The following is a 20,714-nucleotide window of genomic DNA, read 5'->3' on the forward strand; positions in this document are numbered from 1 at the left end:
TTAAGGTTATCACCAATGTCATCTCTCCACACAGACCCCTTTTTACTAGAAAAAAGGCTATAGACAATTAATGATCTCAGCAGATTTGAGGACATATTTATGACTTAAAACTCTGGACCTTTAGAAGGAATTCTATAATCATCAGAGGATCATGCATATTTAAGAGACATGAACACCCCCAGCAAAGACAGACAAGCTCTTGCATTCTACCAATGACTAGTAGGTGCTGAAGTCCCTGGAAATCTGTCTTTCCAATTTAAAAGCCAGGCTGGGAACACTTTAACCTATTATAACATCAGTAATGTATCCATGCACAGCTGAGGAAAGCTGACTCATTTGATAAATTAGAGTAGGGAAAAAGAAACCACCCAGATCCATCTACAGCAATATAAAACAAGTAGATTGAACTGCCTGTTTATGAATGCTCATTCTTATCTTCCAATCTCCTGTTAACTCCAGAAATCTTCCTCTTTTTTTTTTTTTCCCTCTCTCCTTGGGCCTGCAGGTATCATTATGGGCTCACAGGTCCTGGTAACAGCAGAGGCAGGCTATTTCATTCAGTCTCACAACTGCTTATACTGTCTCTGCACCTGACTCCTCTCCCGAGAGCATCTCAGACCACTTTAAGAATACTGGCCACACAGATACACCAAAAAGAATATATGATGACAAAGATTCAGGTAAGAACTAACTTCTAGCTATACCAATCACAGAAATAGTGCTAGAACTTGCAGGCAACATGAGTGCAGCTATCATGGCAAATGGAAACCATCGATACATGGGAGGCTGCAGCCAGCACTTTGCTAGAACTGAGCACAGTAACAGCATCCCCTAAACTAGCAATATGAAGACAGCTGAGGGCAGTGTAAAAACAGAAAATGCAGCATGAGGAGAAAGAGGCAAGGATGGCAGGTGACAAACACATTTGGCCTTATGTCTACCCAAATATTTGCTAAACCTTTGTGCTGGGTTTGGCTGGGATGAGTTAATTTTCTTCATAGTAGCTAGTATGGGGCTGCATTTTGGATTTGTGCTGAAAACACTGTTGGTAACACAGGGATGTTTTCGTCACTGCTGAGCAGCGCTCACACCGAGCCAAGGCCCTTTCTGCTCCTCACCCACCCCACCAGCGAGGGGCTGGGGGTGCACGAGAAGTCGGGAGGGGACACAGCTGGGACAGCTGCCCCCAGCTGACCAAAGGGATATTCTGTGCCATATGGCACCATGCTCAGCATATAAACTAGGGGGAAGGAGAAGGGAGGAGGGGGACGTTCGGAGTGATGGCGTTTGTCTTCCCGAGTTACCGTTGCATGTGATGGAGCCCGGCCCTCCTGGGGATGGCTGAAAACCCGCCTGCCGGTGGGATGTGGTGAATGAATTCCTTGTTTTGCTTTGCTTGTGTGCACGGCTTTTGCGTTACTAGTTAAACTGTCTGTATCTCAACCCATGTGAGTTTTCTCACTTTTACTCTTCCAGCTCTCTCCCCCATCCCACTGGGGGGGGAGTGAGCAAGCTGCTGCATGGTGCTTAGTTGCCAGGTGGGGTTAAGCCACAACAACCATCTACTTCAGAGGCTGCTATATATGTCTCTGCCTGTTTCGCAACAGGAATATCGTATTTCAATTGCAAACAAACGATATATTATGCTAAATGGAAGAAATTTATTCTTAAATTCAAATATACACATTCACACATATATTTCTGTGAATTACAGAAAACTTCCAAGGGCAGATAAATGTCGGTTTCAATGGCTTGCATAGCTTTTGCTTATTCGTAGCTTGTTATTAGGACTAGCACTCATAGAAAACTGTTATGAGTTTTCTACTCAGAAGAGAAATAGAAATAACCCTTTCAAAGGCCTGACTCCATTTGAGTTATAACAGATTTATATTTTTATTATTTAATATAATTATAATTTTATTTAAATTATCCTTCTCCTACTCCATAAAGAAGTTGATGGCCTTCTCCCATCTGCCCAGAGGTAAATCAAGATCCTGTCTCTGGACAGAGACCGAAAAACTGTAACAAAACTGACATATCTGAAGAACTTCTTCAAGGAAAGTCTGCTGCTAGTGTTGAATCCCCCTGCTTTGTATCCAATATACTCACTAGTCTAGGGACACTAACAAACCATACACATTGAGTCTCCTGTTTCTGAAACAAGGTTTACCATGACTAAAGGCATAAAACTCGGAATCCCAATTCTAATTCTAAACCTTTCCATTGATCAGAGATTTGTTCACAGTCTGATTTTGCTATACCACTGAAGCAAAATCTCAGTTTTTCAACAATGCTTGAACCATCTTGTCCAAAGCCAAGGTCTTCAAAGCTTTTCAGGTGCTTCCCACTCCCTTCTGCCTTCCTCTATGCCAAAACTACTTCTCATCTATATACAAGTCTAACTTGCCTGCTTTTGTTTTTACATCAATTAGTAACTAGTCTAATATTGGATTAATGAAGAATTCTTATCCATCACTGTTTCAATAATTTAAAATGAATATATTTTAACACTGCACTTAAGAACATACATAAGGACTCACCATAATCTGGGTGAAAAATCTGGCGAATCAGAAGAAGAAACCATTCTTTCGTCAGGCCACCCATATCAAGACCAGCTTCCCCTACAAATGTGACTTTCAACTTCTTTTTCAGATCTGCCCTCTTCCTTGCCAGCTATTGCAAAACAGGAAGGAAGGAAGAAAAAGGAGATTTACCTCTAGCCATGGAGAACACATCTGTCTACTGCTCTTGCTTTGTTTAAACTAGTAATTTGCATCATCTCTTACTGATAGGTCAAAACTATATTAAAACAATGATTGAATTACAGAAACAAGATGATCGTGCCTACATAACATCATCAATTGCCTTGCACAAGGTGCCACTCTCTAGACTTGAAAAGAAGCTACTTGGTATGCAAACAGACTTTTAATACGCTACTAGATGCAATGAACTGAGTCTGTCTGGAATATTTCGGACCTACATAATTTTTTACCTGCACAGAAGACATGCTACCAGGAAGAAATGATAGATTAAAAAAATAATTAGACATCCTTTGGAGATATTTAGAAATAAGGAGGTAGCTAAAACGTTCAGTATTTGGACACTGTTCTGTTCAGCATAAGATACCTGCCAGCAAGTATCAGCTGTTTTGTAAAACTGTTTTTGAGACAATGGTAACAAGCTGTTTTCGTTCCTTTATCTTGAGAGACAGCATTTCATCCAGATATGCAAAAGACCTGCAAAGAATTAGACTACCGTCTTTCACAATTAGCAGTGATCTTTCAGTTCAAAACCCTATACAATTTTTTAAATCATTAATTACTGGCCAGCTCCAGAGAAAGCTCCCCAACCAGGAAGATGCATGTGCTAAAGTAATTTTTATGTTGTTAGCTGCTCAAGTAAATTCCTCTAGCACAAATTTTAAAACTATAGGTATTTGTATTATTTAACACAAACTATTTATTAGTTGATTTTCCTTTGCAAATTGATTTTTTTTCAATTTGAAATATAAATAAGACATCTTTCCCCACCTTCCATTCCCCAAACTTTTGGGAATGTGGAGAATATTATACATTCTCACTCATCCCCAAGACGGGCAGAAGAAAACATCAGAAATAAATAGGAGAATATTCTGGCTATCAGAACTTGAAGTCGCTCTTGGTTATTTCAGTGTGGTAAAGCTATCCCTACAATGCCTGACAGAAAGCAGTATTACGACTCTTATTTCTTTCATCTCAGGAAAGAAGGCCAAAATAGACAGGCTTTAATCTAGGAAAAAAACGTTTAAACTTATGTTTTCTGAACATGAGTAATCAGAATTTTTTTGGTTTTGTTTTCACCACTTGGACTTACTTTTCAATACCATCAGGCTCGTTTTAATGTTGAGAAAGAGTAGGGAACTAGATTTCATTAAATAATGTTAATTGGCATGGTTCAGTGGACACTGAAGAATTGCCCACTTTAATGGACACATCTGTTTCATTTCTAAAAAAGGAAAAATTACATTCAAGAATGCAAGCAATTTAGTTAAAATCAAGACAAGAACTTAAAGAAAGCCTAAAATAATTATTGCAGGGTAGAGAAGTTGGTAAAGGAAAAGAATAAAAATATTCCAAGAATTAGAACAGAACAAACTCATTAGTGATCAGTGACTTACTATTCATGTTCCTATTGTGGAACCAAGTCCTACATGACAATTATGCACTGTATTCTTAAAACAAAAATTGCAAACACAAATACATACTATATGGCATGCAAATGTGTGTTTATTATGGGCTTAGCTATGGAGCAGTATAAGGACAGAAAATAAAGTTCAGAATGTCTAACCCAATCTACTTTGCAGCGCTGTTATTGTGACAGAAATGTAATTATTTTTATTTAGTATTATACAGTTTTATTCCCAATGTCTTATTTCAGAAAAATTTAAATATGACTTATCAAACTGAAATCTTAAGTTCAATAGCTATTCTGCAGCAACACACCATTTAATTACATATTTTGTTACCTCATCAAGTGAATCACTAACGAGATGCGTCCTCCTCACTTTCACATTTAGGAACAACATATTCATGTCAGGTTTCTGCCTACGAGAGACTTTATCCACAAGGCTTTGCTATTTGAATGAAAAATAAACATCATACATACAGTATCTTCATTTAAAAAGCAAAGTGCCACACTTTTTACATTTCACAAGTCCTTAGTATCTTGCATTAAAGGCACTACCCCAATATCATAGCTGTTTCAATATCTTCTGAGATGTGGAGAGCAATTTTTCTACTGCAGATAGCATTTACACCATATTTGAACTAACTTACCAGGAAATTTAACAAGAAGGTGGCCATTGTGCAGCAACTTTTTTAACTCCCCAAACAGTTAAAAACATACGTACAAGATTGGGTTGTGCTTTACTTAGCTATTCACAAGAAACATCCAGCAAGACAGGAATGGATATGTAGCGGTGCTGCCATGCTGAGCACCGAGGAAGCCAGTATCACCTAGCACTTGAAGAAAATTACCACTGAAGGAAGCAGACAATGCCCCTTCCGAAACAGAATAGGCTGCCCAGAAGCAGTACCTCTTCTGTCACTTGTGAACGTACAGTTGCATCCTGGTCTTCCATGACAACATATCTTTGCAGAATAAAATAGGAAACAACCCAAAATTCTTATGGAATTTTTCTTCCTTAATTACATTGTTAATTTAACAAGCAAGCACATTATGCTGGTTTCTCAAAAAAGAAAAAAAAATTAAATTACTGTAACTGTTTCTCCAAAACACCAGTATTTATAAGCATCCTGAAAATAAAAAATATTGAGACAATCCAGCATGGACATTTGTAAACTAGTAATAGTAAAATGGCTCAAGTTCTGTTTCAGAGTAATCTGAAATACTAGGAGTTGTGATGAAAGGCTGTATGTAATATCAATCTAACAAAAGCTGATAAAATATCGATGGATAAGGGACAAACAGTTATCTCTAAATGACTTACCCGTGCAATACTTATCATCTGTTGTTCTGAGTCCCTTTGAATAATAAGCTTTTTTGCTGCTATAGAAATAATAAATGGGTATTGACAGAAAGAAAACCTAACAAGAGAAAAGACAACACATTATTTCCGTTTTAGCATCTAGCATATTATTTTCTTTTTAAGTACACAGTTGTGAATTGTTGCATTATCATTTAGTAACTACCTTTCCTCCACCGACAGTAATTTGCAAATAGCTGCTGTTGTTTTTGTTTTACATACATGTTTAATTCAGTAGAACAAACTGTTATTTTCAAATACTACTAAAATTGTAATTAGTAATAATACTTATCCTCAATAAAGCTTTTTTATCATTATCAGTAGACTTAAAATCAGTCATCTGCTTTAAGTACTAAATTTTAATTGATACACTGAGTTAAAGAAAACATTAAGTTTCTTCTTATTAAATACAGGAAAAAGCTATCTAAGTGCAGCATTCTTAGGTATACAGTAAAAATATTTCTAGTTTGACTTATTTGCTACATAACTGATTTTCAAAGGACCTGATTTCCCACTAGTCCTTCAGATTTAACCCAGGGTTACAGGTGTTGATTTCTAACATCAGATCACAGCCATGTTCCACTGCAGTCAAGTAATATAATAACTTGGAAAAACTTGAACAATCAAGGTAAAAGGTTTTTTTTTATTACTGGTTATTTTGCTAAGTTTTTTGTTGATTTAGTTCACGTATCACCTAGCAGAAGTTCACATAGAAATACCCAGAGCTTCAGACTGTATGTGTGCATCTTCAATCCAGACTGCATGTGCACCCTGAATCTTGCCTGTGAGAAGCTCTAGATTCTAATGTCTTTGGGAAAGGAAGGAAAATGAGGAAAAAAATATTCTCACTTAGTCTGCTGGAAATCCTAATCCAAAACATTTTACTAAGGAGCGTTGACTTAGTTCAAAGAATTACGTATTTCAAAATATTTCATATGGAAGGTAAATCAGGACATGCTCCTACTTGGCCTTCTTAGTTCTAACCATATAGTTGTAACAAAGCAAAAGAATTATATTTACTTTAAGAATTATACAGCCATAGTCTGCACTTCAGCTACTCCAGAAATGATGTATCAAGCAAACTTCATTTTGACATATATTGAATTCCCAATGTCCCAGCTAACTGAAAAGAACTGCAGCAGGTGGAAATCTCACAGCCCTTTTGTAAGGTTGGATGTGGGTGCCAAAACAGCCAGATGGTGCCAAAGGAAAAAAAATAAATTCTGAAGCTCAGCAGTATTCAGATACCAATGCTTTTACTGAGACTACGCAAAGCCTACTGTACTTCTATTGCTATCATGTCATGGGTTTTGGTGGATTTTGTTTGGTTTGTGGTTTGGTTTTTTTTTTTTTCTTTCTTCCTTCCTAAGCAGAATATCAGGTATCAGACAGAAGCCTGGCCTAAAATACCTGCTTTGGTGGAGCAAATTATGCTCTCCAAGTTTTTCTCAACTGCTGATAAAGGCAAGGAAAATTGCACACAGACACAATAAACAAAAAGCTACATTTGGATGGCTAATGTCTTAAACTAGCTTACTGAAAAGTCTTGAAATATGGGGAAATTTTAATAGATCTTGTGATTCAAGCTGTAAAGACTGAGTGATACAGACTGATAAGCTGAAAAATACAGCTACACAAATAACATTTTTATTAAGAAAATGTTAGTAAGATTTTAAACATTAACAGAAGGATGAAATTGCCGTTTCTCTAGACATTTCTAAATCATACTGACTGCTGCCTCTCACAAGAAGAGAAATACCTTTACAACCTTTGAGTCTGTAAAGACTTAACTTGTGTGTTTATTTTCACGTAACAGAAAAAGTACAATTGATTTCACTGGAACAAATATGATCAGACCCACATATATACAGGTAGTTAGATGCATTTTCATGGTTAAGTATGCATACAATACCACTTTCTGAGAACATACTGGACATTAAAATATGTTTGTAGTAAGACACAGAAGTCTATGCCAATAAATAATAACCCCATATTATTATCATCTACATTTTACACCTTTTCTTCAGACTACAACAGCAGAATGTTTTATTAGTCAATCTTGCACCCATGCAGTTGCAAGTATAGCAAGTAGTAGCTATACTGTTCTCCCAATAAAATACAGCATTTAATGTGACTCTATATACACACATAAAGGGTATGTGTAACACATACACAGTATATCCAATAGATATACATAGTATAAATACAGTGCTTTGAAATACTACTTAACAAGAAACGACCAGTTATTCCTTTTACCTGTGAGAATTTCCATAACATTGCCAGTTATGATATTCTTCCATAAGATCAATATGATCAAGTGTAGAATTATAGAAATCCGTATATGAAATAATAGGAGGACTGATCAGACTATTTGCAGCATCTACAAAGAAAACACAAAACCCTCTTAAAACACTGCCTGGATCAGGCACATCTGTTTTCTAGGCATCCTGAGCACCAGTGACCTCAGAAACTTTAAGCCAAATCAGCTACAAATAACTTTGCCTCAGTCTTAGCTACAGAATTAAAACTATAACGTAATATTGTATGACATCACATTAATCGCTGTAGAATATAGTAAATCCCTAGTTCAGCCATATATGATAACAGAACCTCCATTTGACTCCAGCCTGCTTAACGATATACACTAAGTTAAGGTTTCATGAATAAAGCATGCTATGTTCTGCTGAAATAAATGAAAAAGCAGTTTGATAGATGGATTTCTTAAACACCTTAATTTCAAACATAGCTATGTTATTACATCTACATGCTTTCCAGTTAACGATTACCTGTTTGAGTTTGATGTCTGCTTGCAAAAGGGATGGAAAGGGAGGTGTAAAAAGCATAGCATGCAAAGATACACCTATTTCCTCAGGTAACTACAGTACCACCTAGACTCACCAGTACAAAAAATTAAATACTTGACAAAATGAAGAAAACCAATTCTCATTTAAGCTGCCTATCTCATTATGCAACATTCATATAACATCAAACAGCCAATAACTATCCTCTCTTTGCACTTAAATATAATCTAATTTTGATCAGTCAGTAGTTGTATATTTTGCATTACTAAATATCTCTTTTTGCAGAATTAATCAATTAACTCTTCAACAGATGACTAGACAACACATATCTTGGTTTTAGATACAGTTGAGCTCATGTATCTAAACTGTGGCTCTGGACAGGCAGTACTGTGCAGAATGCTTTTAGTTAAAAGTTTTAAGTTCACAGCAAAACGAGACCATCCTCATTCCAATTTTAATTTTCACTTGGTGGTTTCATTTTCTCCTAAAAAGGATTTTTACCCCTCAAGAAAAGGGCACCGATATTAAGCCTCCCATTTCCATAGTAAATGCTCTAATCACTAAGCTCTTGGGGATGATGGAGGAGGAGGTTTGCATCTGCAGTGGTCAAATCTGCTGTGCTCTGTGCTGAACTGGACAGGTATTTACTAGTTTTAAGCTGTAGTTTTGGACTTCAGAGGCATACGAATTGACTAACTTCTCTTAGACGTTAAATACTTCTGCAGGGGAAAAGCCAGCTGCAGAAGAAATTCTGGCAATTAAACACTTAAAACTGTTTGTTTTATTAACCAAGGGAAACCTTGAACATCAGTTACTTTTGTGGATTTTTGTTTGAATGATCTTCAGTTGTTACAGGAAAATGACATATCCCAGTTATCCTCTACTGGAAAACAAGTATGAGGACTTGCCCACAGAAGATGTTTTCTGTTACTTACTACTTTATGGTATTTTACTGTAGTTTATACTGTGCCACCATCATTGTCAGTCTCCTCCCCGAGAAGAGATGTGTCAACTGTTCCACCCACCACCACGTGCATGTACATATACACATATATATCTCTATATATACACACACACAAACGCACATACATATACATACACATGCATACACAGTTCAAGAAAAATACCTACTAAATAAAGCCAGAACTTTGGTTGCTGATGGAATCCACCAGGTACATTTCACCATAGGTGGAAACTCTTCAGGTTTTGCAGGAAACAAGCGTAAAGAAATAAATTGCAGTAACCTGTCCACCAGCTGCTTGAACCTCCTCTGTGAAATCCTAAAACAAACATGCTGCAATTACTCTCATGTGATCACTGTTCACACTAGTTCATATTATCAGATTTCAATGTTATTTTTTAAAAGCCATGCTTTTGTCCTATACATAAACACAAAATTCTAAATATAAAGTTTGAAGAAACATGCTTTTAAGTACTGGCTGAACAGCAATGCTCTTCAGTGCACTTCTAACTATGCTTTTTAATGTCTGTGATTTGACAAAAATAAATACATAAATAAAAGCAACAGAATCATTACTTGTTCTTGACTTCTAGAAAACAAAAAGAAAACAAAAATCCTTAGCTATTTCACTCCATAATCTGAATACTGAGGAATTCTGATTTTTTAATTTATTTTGAGATACTTGGTCCTATTGAATAAAGCATGATAAGTACTTCACATGCTTGTGACAAGAGCATGTCATTTTAAATTATGTGCTGCACCACTTTCATAATATCACAACAATACACATACACATGTAGATATATTAAAGCATCCTTTTCTAAATAAGATCTTTCTTATTTTAGTGGTTTAGATTTCTAATACAAGTTTAAAGAATAAAAACATCAATATGCCTACTGCATCCCTAACCAAGATGGTAAACCTTATTTGTAAACACCGATTCAAATGAAATCATACATTACCACACTTTTAAGCAAATCTAGACATATTACAGGGTGGGGGGAGGGAAATATAATTTCCATCCTTGCAGAGAAGAAAGCCTTTTATTAACAGATTCCCTAGGAGATAAGGGAATTGTGAATATGGCCATTCAAAAGGAATGCAACCTGCATACCACCTTAGAAGCTGCTCTTTGGGCAGTTACCCCCACATGACTTGTATTAGTGAGGTGCTATTAGAGTTATTTCAATTACTTCAAAATCTAATGCCCTAACTACACACTTTCACCACCTCTATTACACTACAAAGCAGGGACTCAATTTCATTTGTGGTTTTCACACAATACAGTAAAGTTACAGTGTCTTTTGCAAATTATGCAAGACAAACCTTTATTTAAAGATCATGAAGATGTTTGTATTAATAATACCATTTAAACATGTATCTAAGAAACTTACAAACGTAAGTTATTTTACAGTTAAGGCTGTTTTGCATGTAGATATTCATTTTTACATATTATATAAAGTTTGCATCTATAAATCAGTATCACCAGTGGTCTATGTCCAAATGTACTTTGAAAACAACAAAAACAATCTCTTCAGTCAATTAAATGAACTTTCATAGAATTTCTAAAACAGTCAACATAAATGGAAATACAGTAACAATTTTAATCCTAAAAATGGAATTTTTTATTTTATTTTTTTATTTTTTTTACTTTTTAGACCAGTGCACTAGGAAATGATGGTCAGCTTCTGTTAATGCTGCTATCTGTCTTAGCAAGTGAGCATAGATGACATAAGTAGAAGTGTTACTAAATTGAGGATTCTGAAAAAGATTAAAAAAATGTGTTAGGTTAATAAACTGCATAAAGGGAAAAAGTCATTAGGATTTTTTCTTATGTTTGTTGTTGCCAATACAATTACGCAGGAAAGGAATACACAAAATCACTGTGACAGTGGTAAAACTAAAAAAAAAGTGATTTGCAACTTCCAGTCAAATAAAAAAATACATAACTTCTAAAGTATGATTTTTTTGTTCGTTTCAGAAGAAAGCCCACAGGTAATTAAGGCAGTACTCAACATATTTTTCTTTATTATCATTTACTATGTAGCACATAAATTACACACTCCTCTGAGTGATGTGCCTTCCACCTCAGTCATAAGGATTCTCACAGCTCCCGTCTTCCCGCACATCAGTCCAAACTTACTCTCCCTCTTACACATGAGTTCACACATTCCCACTTCTCAGCAGGATACATTCCTCATAATTCACAGCTAGTATACCACCCCAGAGAACAGAACTACTGTCTCAAAAAATCAAATTACCATCTGATCTTCTCAAATAACATCAGAAACCTCTCCTTGTGTGGAGAGGTGTTACCTACACTGGCAAAATTTCAAGGGGAAATTTGCTACAAATGCAGATCAACTACAGTAGCAAAGGTAATAGGTTAACACAAACAGAAATCAGACAGTGTAGCCAGTCAGGCTGGAGAAAGTCTGCTGGATAAAATGCAACACTGGAGAAAGCTACAATATCAACAAGTGCATATACTGAAACTTTCTGGAAAGATGAGAGTTACAGCATAGCAACAAAGCAAATCTGGGAAAAAGGAAGAAATAAGAACAAATAACCTGCTAAAACATTTGTTCTTTCAACCCACAAAATGATAGGAAACAATTACATGCCTATTAGTTCGTGGTTTTAATCTATGCAACCCTTCCCTATCAATCATCTTCCATTAAGCTCCCATTCCCATCATGCATACCCTACACTTCTTCCATATTTTAATACATTCTTATATCAAGAAATTAAATGTGAATTATCTCAGCTACACAAAGTATCTTGTTTGCGTAGTATACTGGTTTATAGATTATAAGTTAATCAGACATATACTTAAATAAAAATACTGTATTTTTCTTACCTGTAGAAGTATACAGTATGCTCTAAGATCATCTTTTGTTCGTGGCCTATGAATGAATGAAATAATAAGCAGAAATGTATGTATACATCATATACACACATCAGGATTCACGAAGTCATGCACTCTACAATTTAAATTTGCTTTGCCAATACGTGTAGAATAATACATGTAAGGATCTCCACTGCTCTCAGAAACAGAGAGGGACACTTAAAGATTCCGACTCCTCTCTAAAGGCTGTTGTATCAGCCATCTTTTGTAGCATAACAAAAGCGAAAACAACAACAAAAAAAAGAATTATAGAATTGAAGAGCAAGAGGTGTTCCAAAGTCCATGCTGCTGTCTAATCTCGAGCAATACCACAGAAGAGTTTGACTCATCTTTGATATTTCCTGCCAGAATTCTCCATACACTTGTACCACTGCAGCCTCTGTACTTCTTGCTGTTCGTCAGCTTCAAGACTTTTACATAATCACAGATATACATGGCACAACAGCACAGAAAAGGTCGTATAAAGTGGAGAAAGGAACAGCCAAGGGCTGGGTCACAGGTGAGGCACAACAAGGTGCTGTCTTGCTGTATCTTTTTGTGAATCAAACTGCATTTGCACTTCTATTACTTTCTGTTAAAATGGCGTCATCTCCAAACCTCCCACCTTTGGGCTATCCCTTTCTGCATCCTGCACTACCCTTTCTATGCTGTTACCACACACTTAAATTGTGAAGTAAACTTTGGATCATGGAATTATATAGGTTAAACATCCTAGTTGCTTTTGGGGGTAGGGGGAAAATATGATTTACTCTGGATAAATTCCTTAATTCATCTCACAGTTCAGATGCCCAAGAGATCACCCTGGCCACAAGCAGCTGAGATTTTGTGGGGAAATGTATGGCTGGGTCTGGGTCTGCCTCTCAGAGGTTCGATGTCAGCTTACAGAGTTCAAGGTACATTTCAGCAGATTTGCCTTACAAAAGAAGACAAGTTCTTATGTATCTTAAGAGATACAAATAAATTTTATCAGAACATTTTCTTTGGCTAAAGCAAAAAAGACAAAACATGTATCAGTTTTAAGTGCTGGCACAGCACTAATGAAAACATTTGCTATAATTACCCTGTCCATTCTTGTAGCAGACCATTAATTATTCCTTTTAGGACTGACTTCTGAACATCTTGAGGCTATGGAAAAAGGAGAGGAAAAATCATATCTGATGTAATTATAAATATTCTATACAAGATATTGTATGAACAAGCAAGTTTGTTTTGCTTGTGATTCAAGCCAGCTAAGAAGTCTTTGTGTTATGATGCTGAGCTCCTAAGTGTCTTTCCCTGCAGACTATTAGCCGAGGCCTGGAGCTGTGCCAACGGTGGCTTTCAAGGCTTTAAACAACTTAAAAACTGTAAATATAATTTCTGAATTACTCCTATCCTTTGTTTACGAGGCACAGAATCTCCTTTTTGCTACCCCCATCCTCATGTTGTCCTTATTTTCCACCATGCAATGTCTGATCACAGTCATACATATCTTGCAAGTAGTCTTTGAGATCTACCACAGTACAAACTAGTGCATTACTAGTAGCAAAAATTTTCTCCTCTTTTACTAGAGCAGCCTTCATGACTCGGGCAATTCTCATAGGACCATTTTAAGTGTGTTTTGAGTGATTCTTCAGAAATTGTGCCTATCTGAGAAAAACTTTTGGTATAAATTACTTCTTAGCATACTTCTTTACTGAAATAATTGTTACAATATTTTAAAACATGAATTCTTTTCTTCTACTTACAGTATTTAATAAGGCATCATAGACAACATTCACAAATTTTGCATTGATTCCAGAGTCCTCAATGGTATTAAATGGTGCATTGGTATCTTTCTGTAAAGTTAGACAATACATGAAGCATTTTGGTTTTGGAATGTTTTGAATATTTTAGCTATCTTTGAAAAATAAAAGTTTAACAGCAAGTTTAAACAAAACATACAGATATAACTACTTATTTTCCTTATGAAAACATAAGAATCTAAGTTGCTTTTACTAATATGTGAAAGATTAAGCTAAACAATAATAATACTTAACATTGGCAATATTCATGTAACTCCATTACCTTATTGCTCCATTTTAAAAATGTAAGAGGATTTCAAATAATGAATTACATTGATTTTTCATTTTTCATCTTTGTTGTTGATCCATCATCAAACAAGAGCAACAAAACCATAAGCATTTGGTATTTGTCAAGTAACTCAAAGTCACAGGTTATTTTGTCTAGGTTCAAGCTCTACTATCCATATTAAACATCCTGAGCACATTTTGCTCTGTAACAGTCAGGAAATACTAATTTTAGCATGAATTCAGAAAGTTTTTATGCACAAATACGATCTTTCCCAAGGAAAACTGAGTATGTCATCACAACACAAGAACAGCTATACTCCTTAAGCCCATATCCCACTTCGGTTTTAGGCACAGGGAATTTCTGCTTCCAGATTTGCCTGGGCCTCTGTATTAGCTGCATAAGCTGTTTTTAAACTGTACCTTGTGTGGAAAGTATCTACACAGCCATAGTGTCACAGAACGAACTACATACTGGAATTTTAAAGCTCCACAGACATGTGAAATACAGTTGCTGAAACTGGAATCAATAAATCCATGCAATAACAGATGGTCCACCAAAAGCAGGCAAGATCATGACAAAATGATCTTAGTGGCCTTGAGTAACTAGCTGCAAGCCTTTAACCGATGTTTTTGTAAACACTTTGAAGAAACAAAGCACTCTAAGTACTAAAGAGTATTATGAATTATTTTCTACCTTAAATGCAGCATTTATCTCCAGGAAAGAATCAAATGTTGTAGAATAGAAATCATGTACAGCCTTCCAATCTCCTGATGACTTAGCCTTTTCCACATCATCCCTAGAAAGAATATATTAAAATATTGGTAATATAAGGGTTCAGTTTTCCCAGACACTTAGGCCTTAGACTGCACTGTAACTCTAAGCTTTCCTCACTAAGCACACTTAGAAGACAGGCAAGTATAATACCAGTATCTTTCTAACATCTTCCTTGACATTTAAAGATCATAGTATTACAAGAGAACAAAAGCATAGTTTGTGTTTGATATACCTGAACAATGTCTTTTATCCAAAATGTTAATTCATGGTGTCACAGTTCGGTATGTTAAGACAAATAATTAGCAGAACAGAATTATGCTGAAGATACACTGACATAATAAGATTTCTGAGAGTAGTTTATTTAAGTATGCAGGCTCCTAAAGTCATAAAACTCATTATCATTTGTAAAAGGTTTTATTTCTTTTCAATTTTTTCAAATAAAACAAACTTTGTATGTGACTGTACACTTTCTTTAAGGGGACAACAAAACTTTGGATTTATATTTAAAGTCCTTGGACCTTAAAGCAAGTAACTGTATATGAAATTTTGTATAATATCACACACTGAAAACAAACAACAAAAAAACCAACCAACCTCTGAAGCAGAATTTTATTTTGGTTATCTACAATGCTGGTGATACAAATCCCAGTTCGCACCACCCCAGATAATTTCTCTGCACTAGCTATTTTTAAGACGTTATCAGTAAGACATACTGAAAATGCTAATGACTTTTTTTTATACTATACTTGAAAGAATAAAAAATCTTTATAATTACTTAAATAGGCAGAGCAATCAATAGATACAAAAATCTGAATATGGAAAAGATTTCAGCTCTTCAGATCACCTGAATACCAACAAAGGATCACCTCTTGTCCAATTCTTTTTTATACATTTCCTTTTCCACCAAATACACACACTGATTAATCAAAAAGCATTCCTTGTCCTTACTGAACGCCAAAAATTTCAAATACAGAAAAGAGCAATGAAGAGTACATGCTCACATGACTTGGAGCAACTGTGATTTTTTTTCCCCCCCATCTGTTTGAGAAACAGAAGAATCAGGCTTCTTCCTAGGAATACTTTTCCCTATTTCCTGACCGAGATTACCCTATTGTAAAACACTTCAGGGTATTACAGCAGCATAATGCCGCTCTGTAGGTGCTAAGGCTGAAAAAACCAAAAAAACCCCACCCCATGCTTCCAATGAATTAGTAATACCCCCCTAAGAACACATCCACACTACAGAAATACCATGCCAATATATGTTCACGTATTGCAGGCAGAGTCCCCCAGTTTAGGGGGTATATAACAGCCTTATATCATTAGTTTTCCCACAAAATTATACCACTTCCTCAAATAGCAGTGCCAATATCACAATTCTGAGGACCATAGCTATGTTAAGCAGAGGAAAAATATTCCCTATTGCCTTGTCCCTACAGTGAACAAAGTAAAGCCGGCAAAACTCTGTGATGCAGACCTGACATCAAGGAAATGGGCTACACTACTTAAAAACAATTCAGGTGGTTTCCCTGGGGACTTCTGCTAGCCTAGCTAAGTCAATCAAGCATTGTGTGCCGAGTATCATAACAGTGCTGGAAGAAATCTAATGCAGATACAGTTCTGATTAAGGGTCTGTACTGATCTGCAAAAACAGAAGTGGAACACAACACACTTATCTAGAAGTAGAATTGATGTGAAAATCAGTTTTATGGGGCAGCAACATAAATACTGACTACGCAGACTCTGATGTTAGCTTTTACTTTTACTTAGACAAACTTAAAGCATCGTGCCTTTCAGAAGTGCTAGAATAGCTTACACTTACACTGCTTAAAATTTTGGTCACATAAGCAGCAAGGATACATGAAAAAAGTAGTAAGTTTTTGCCATAAAACTAATATTGAAAATCAACACTCTCTAACATAATGCATGAAGAAAGGCACTTTTGGACGAAGTCAGAAATAGTGTAGTCCACATAATCACCACTCCAGGTCCTCAAACATGATGTTACACATGTAAGTGTCTGGTGTGCACACAAGACTGAGAATGCCCAATACTTCAATGGACAGGACACCCCATAATTGGCAATACAAACAAAATAGCTAAGATTGAAAGGGATTTTCCAGCCTACAATAAGCCATGCATTTTTTTCCCCCCAGACTAAACATCCACTGAATGTCAGAAGCTGAATTTCTAACTCTGAAGTACAAGCTTTGCCATTTCTTGAACAGAACATCACTTCAAGCTAGAGAAAGTATTTTGATCATTTTCACAGTAACAAAGTTATCGATCCCACCATCACAACCAGACTAACTACTTGTCAGTCTTACTGAACTGTTTCCTTATTTGAGATGTATGAATTAGGACAAAATGAAAAAAGTCCAAAGAAAGAAAGTACACTTTTAGAAACCTCAGTGTAACTTACTGAAAATCTTTCACTGTTTTGGTTCGGATGGGAAGGGAAGGTTCAGGAGGAATTGGTGCTTTCAGTTCTTGGGGTAGTGTATCTATAGAGATGCGCTGCTTTTGTCGTACATCGAGACAAATAGGTGGTAGGTCCCTCACTTAAAAAAATGCAAAGAACAATAAACATAATGTAATCATATACAATATACATAAACATTTAGCTCGTGAAATACAGGTATGTAGGACCTAGGGGGAAAAATAAAAAAGGAAAGTCACACTGGTTGATTCTACATCTTTAAACCCCTATTCATCCCAGTACTTTTCTTACCACATGCTCATCCCAGACATGATGGAAACTTCAACTAATTAAAGGGAAATAAAACCCTAGAAACAAAAAACTGTATCCTGAGTTCATAACTATGTCTTTGTGAATGAAGTGCTGCCTCCTGCCAGTTGAGTGAGAAAACTGGCCAGCCCGTCTCCTATCTAACACCTTCTGAAAGAAGGCAGTTGCTACCATTTTATAAACGAGCTTCTGGACCAAGTTGCAAACAAATGATTGCCTATTACAGAAACAAAGGAAAAAACAAGACAGATTCTCACAACTGAATTGCTGACATGCTGCTGGCAAACACACCCAAAAAAACAACACCCAAAAAGCCCATCCAACCAAAAAAACCCCAACCTGGTGACCTGTGTTCCAACTCATTCTTAGGGAAAATAGCAAACCACTGTACTTACGTAAGTCACGCTGGTATTGTATCACACAATGGTATACACACAGCATTATTCACACCACACAAGAAATGAGTGCTGCAGTATTTTCATTAAATTTATTGTAGCTGTAGATGCTCAACCTTCTGAACATTAAGCCAAGTGCCTTCTGAAGTCAGATGCATAAACAAAGTGCCTATTCTGAACATCACATCTACCTGAACCTATAAGGAACTCAAGCTAAGCAAGTTAGAACATAATTACAAAAAAAAAAAAAAAATAAAAATCACAGGATGTCATGGAATTACAATTACACAGAACGATCCTGTTCTATTTGCTGTTTGAAAGAGAAACTGAGCAGTCCATGACTGGTAGCTATTAGCCATAAATAGTAGTGTTGCCCATTATTGTATTTACAGCATATGATGTAAATTCCGTAATATACAAACTGTAACACTGATGTTCCCTTTACCCAATAAAAATCTCAAGCACAACCACACCAAAGTCCAACTGTTTTCTGACATACAAGGACAAGTCTTCATTCAATTTTTCTACACTATGATACATAATTTTTAGCTAAAAGCTGGCTGTGGATCATCTATAGCCTCCTAAAAGAATCTCACCAATAAATTAAATGAAAAATGCAAGTTTTCTGTCTTGCAGAGAATTACAGCTGAAACAGCAGCATCTTTAAACATTTCTTTTCAATAAATTTGGCTGCCTATTCTAAGTACAGATAGTAGCGCTTTAACAAGGCCTTCCTATTCTGCTCCTTACTTTCTCCCTGGTTCCAGAGTGTTGAGCTGTGTTTACGTGGCAAGGCTCTGCAGCAGGGGTGGCTGCTGGGGTGGCCTCTGTGAGATGAGATGGGGCTGCCTCTGTGTCAGGTACAGCCAGCTCCGAAACAGACCCACCACTGGCCAAAGCCAAGACAGCACTTCTGTGATGATATGTTTAAGAAAGGGTAAAAAACCGCATAGCGGCTGAGAGAGATTTTTAAATAAAGAAAGGGGGGAGAGAGGGAGAAACCACCCTGCAGGCCCTAAGGTCAGTGGAGAAGGTGGAGGAGGTGCTCCAGGCACCGGAGCAGAGATTCCCTGGCGGCCCACGGAGAAGCCCACGGTGAAGCAGATTGCCCCCCTGCAGCCCACGGCGGAGCAGATACCCACCCTGTGGCCCGTGGCGAGCCCCTGCCCACACAGGCTGCTAGCAGGAACTGGGGCCTGTGGGGGACCCATGCTGGAGCAGCCCCTTCCTGAAGGGCTGCACCCTGCGGCACGGGCCACGTCGGAGCAGTTCGTGAAGAACTGCAACTCACAGGAAGGACCGATGTTGGAGAAATTTGTGAAAGACTGCATCTGGTGGGAGAGACCCTGTGCTGGAGCAGGGTAACAGCACCAGGAGGAAGGAATACCAGAGACAAATGTTGTGAGTGGCCTACCACCCTCACTCCTCACCCCCTGCACCGCCTGGGGGACAGAAGTCCAAGGGTGGGCAACAAGGAAGCGAAGTTGAGCCTGGGAAGAAGGGGGGCAGGGGAAAGGTGTTAGGTTTTGGTTTTTTTTAATGGGCAATAAATTAATATCCTCAAGCCAAGTCTGTTTTGCCTGTGATGGTAACTGGAAAGTGGACACCTTGCCTTTACCTCAACCCATGAGCTTTTTCATCTCATTTTTCTTTCCGTGTCCTGTTGAGGAGAGGCAGTGTGATAGAGCAGCTGGGTGGGTGTCTGGCAGCTGGCCAAGGTAAACACACCAAAATAATGAAAAAAAATTATTCCAATGCAGTACACACGAACATCCATTTTACTGACAGTGTCTTCTCAAATATCCTTAAAATGCTTTTTTAGTCTGATGTATACTGCATGTTTTTAAAAGCATCTATATAAATTATGACATGTTTGGGATAAAAGACACTATATAAAGAAAGTGTCCTCAGAAGTCAAACATATTAAACCAAAACCCTGTATGAATTTTCCAGGAGCCCTCTAGGCCTTTTCCAAGAGTTGTTTTTTAAAATTAACTAAACATCAAAGTAGTATCACTATTCAGCTGCCTACTCCATTTGTCACAGCAGGGAAACAAATGCTAACAAAATCCCCAAAACCCAAAGGCAGATTCTTTACACTCATGCTAATGACAGAGACGCTGTCATTGTGACTTAACTCAGCCACCACTCACCAGATGATAATAGATCAGAGCTGCCCTCAAGCCCCCTGCTCCCCGAGTATGGCATTGATTACAGATATGGAATCTTGCCCACTCTCAGGGCTGAAATTTAAAGCTATTGAAAGAGAAGAGCAGTAATTAAAAAAAACCAAAGTGGACACATACATATTAAATCAATTCAACTCAAGCCAAGGTGCCAAACAATGCTGCCAGGCAAGTGCTCTGCTATTGCACATCATTCTCTGAAAGCAAGATGGCCTGACCTAAAAGAAACTAAGACTATGTCTTATTTTTATACTCTGAGAAAGACAAGTCACTTTCATTTAGCTCTCATTCTGTCTTCTCAGTTTGAAATGGATTAAACATTGAATTATAACCAGCTGAATACACTGAAATGAGGAAAATATTC

The 20,714-nt window shown here is 37.0% G+C and overlaps 1 protein-coding gene across 1 annotated transcript in view; it reads right to left on the minus strand.

Moving 5' to 3' along the window:
* HECTD2 (HECT domain E3 ubiquitin protein ligase 2) overlaps positions 1–20,714 on the minus strand; it is a 40,754-nt gene that overhangs the window by 12,065 nt on the left and 7,975 nt on the right. The window contains exons 3-13 of the mRNA XM_055720839.1: positions 17,443–17,581; positions 14,940–15,042; positions 13,922–14,011; positions 13,255–13,319; positions 12,147–12,192; positions 10,938–11,047; positions 9,457–9,605; positions 7,781–7,904; positions 5,489–5,585; positions 4,505–4,612; positions 2,541–2,673 (exon numbers count right to left, since the gene is read on the minus strand). Coding sequence (XP_055576814.1) covers positions 2,541–2,673; positions 4,505–4,612; positions 5,489–5,585; positions 7,781–7,904; positions 9,457–9,605; positions 10,938–11,047; positions 12,147–12,192; positions 13,255–13,319; positions 13,922–14,011; positions 14,940–15,042; positions 17,443–17,581 — 1,164 coding nt within the window. The remainder of the gene's footprint in view (positions 1–2,540; positions 2,674–4,504; positions 4,613–5,488; positions 5,586–7,780; positions 7,905–9,456; positions 9,606–10,937; positions 11,048–12,146; positions 12,193–13,254; positions 13,320–13,921; positions 14,012–14,939; positions 15,043–17,442; positions 17,582–20,714) is intronic.

The sequence above is a fragment of the Falco cherrug genome, chromosome 9, assembly GCF_023634085.1.
Source record: "Falco cherrug isolate bFalChe1 chromosome 9, bFalChe1.pri, whole genome shotgun sequence".
Classification (NCBI taxonomy): domain Eukaryota; kingdom Metazoa; phylum Chordata; class Aves; order Falconiformes; family Falconidae; genus Falco; species Falco cherrug.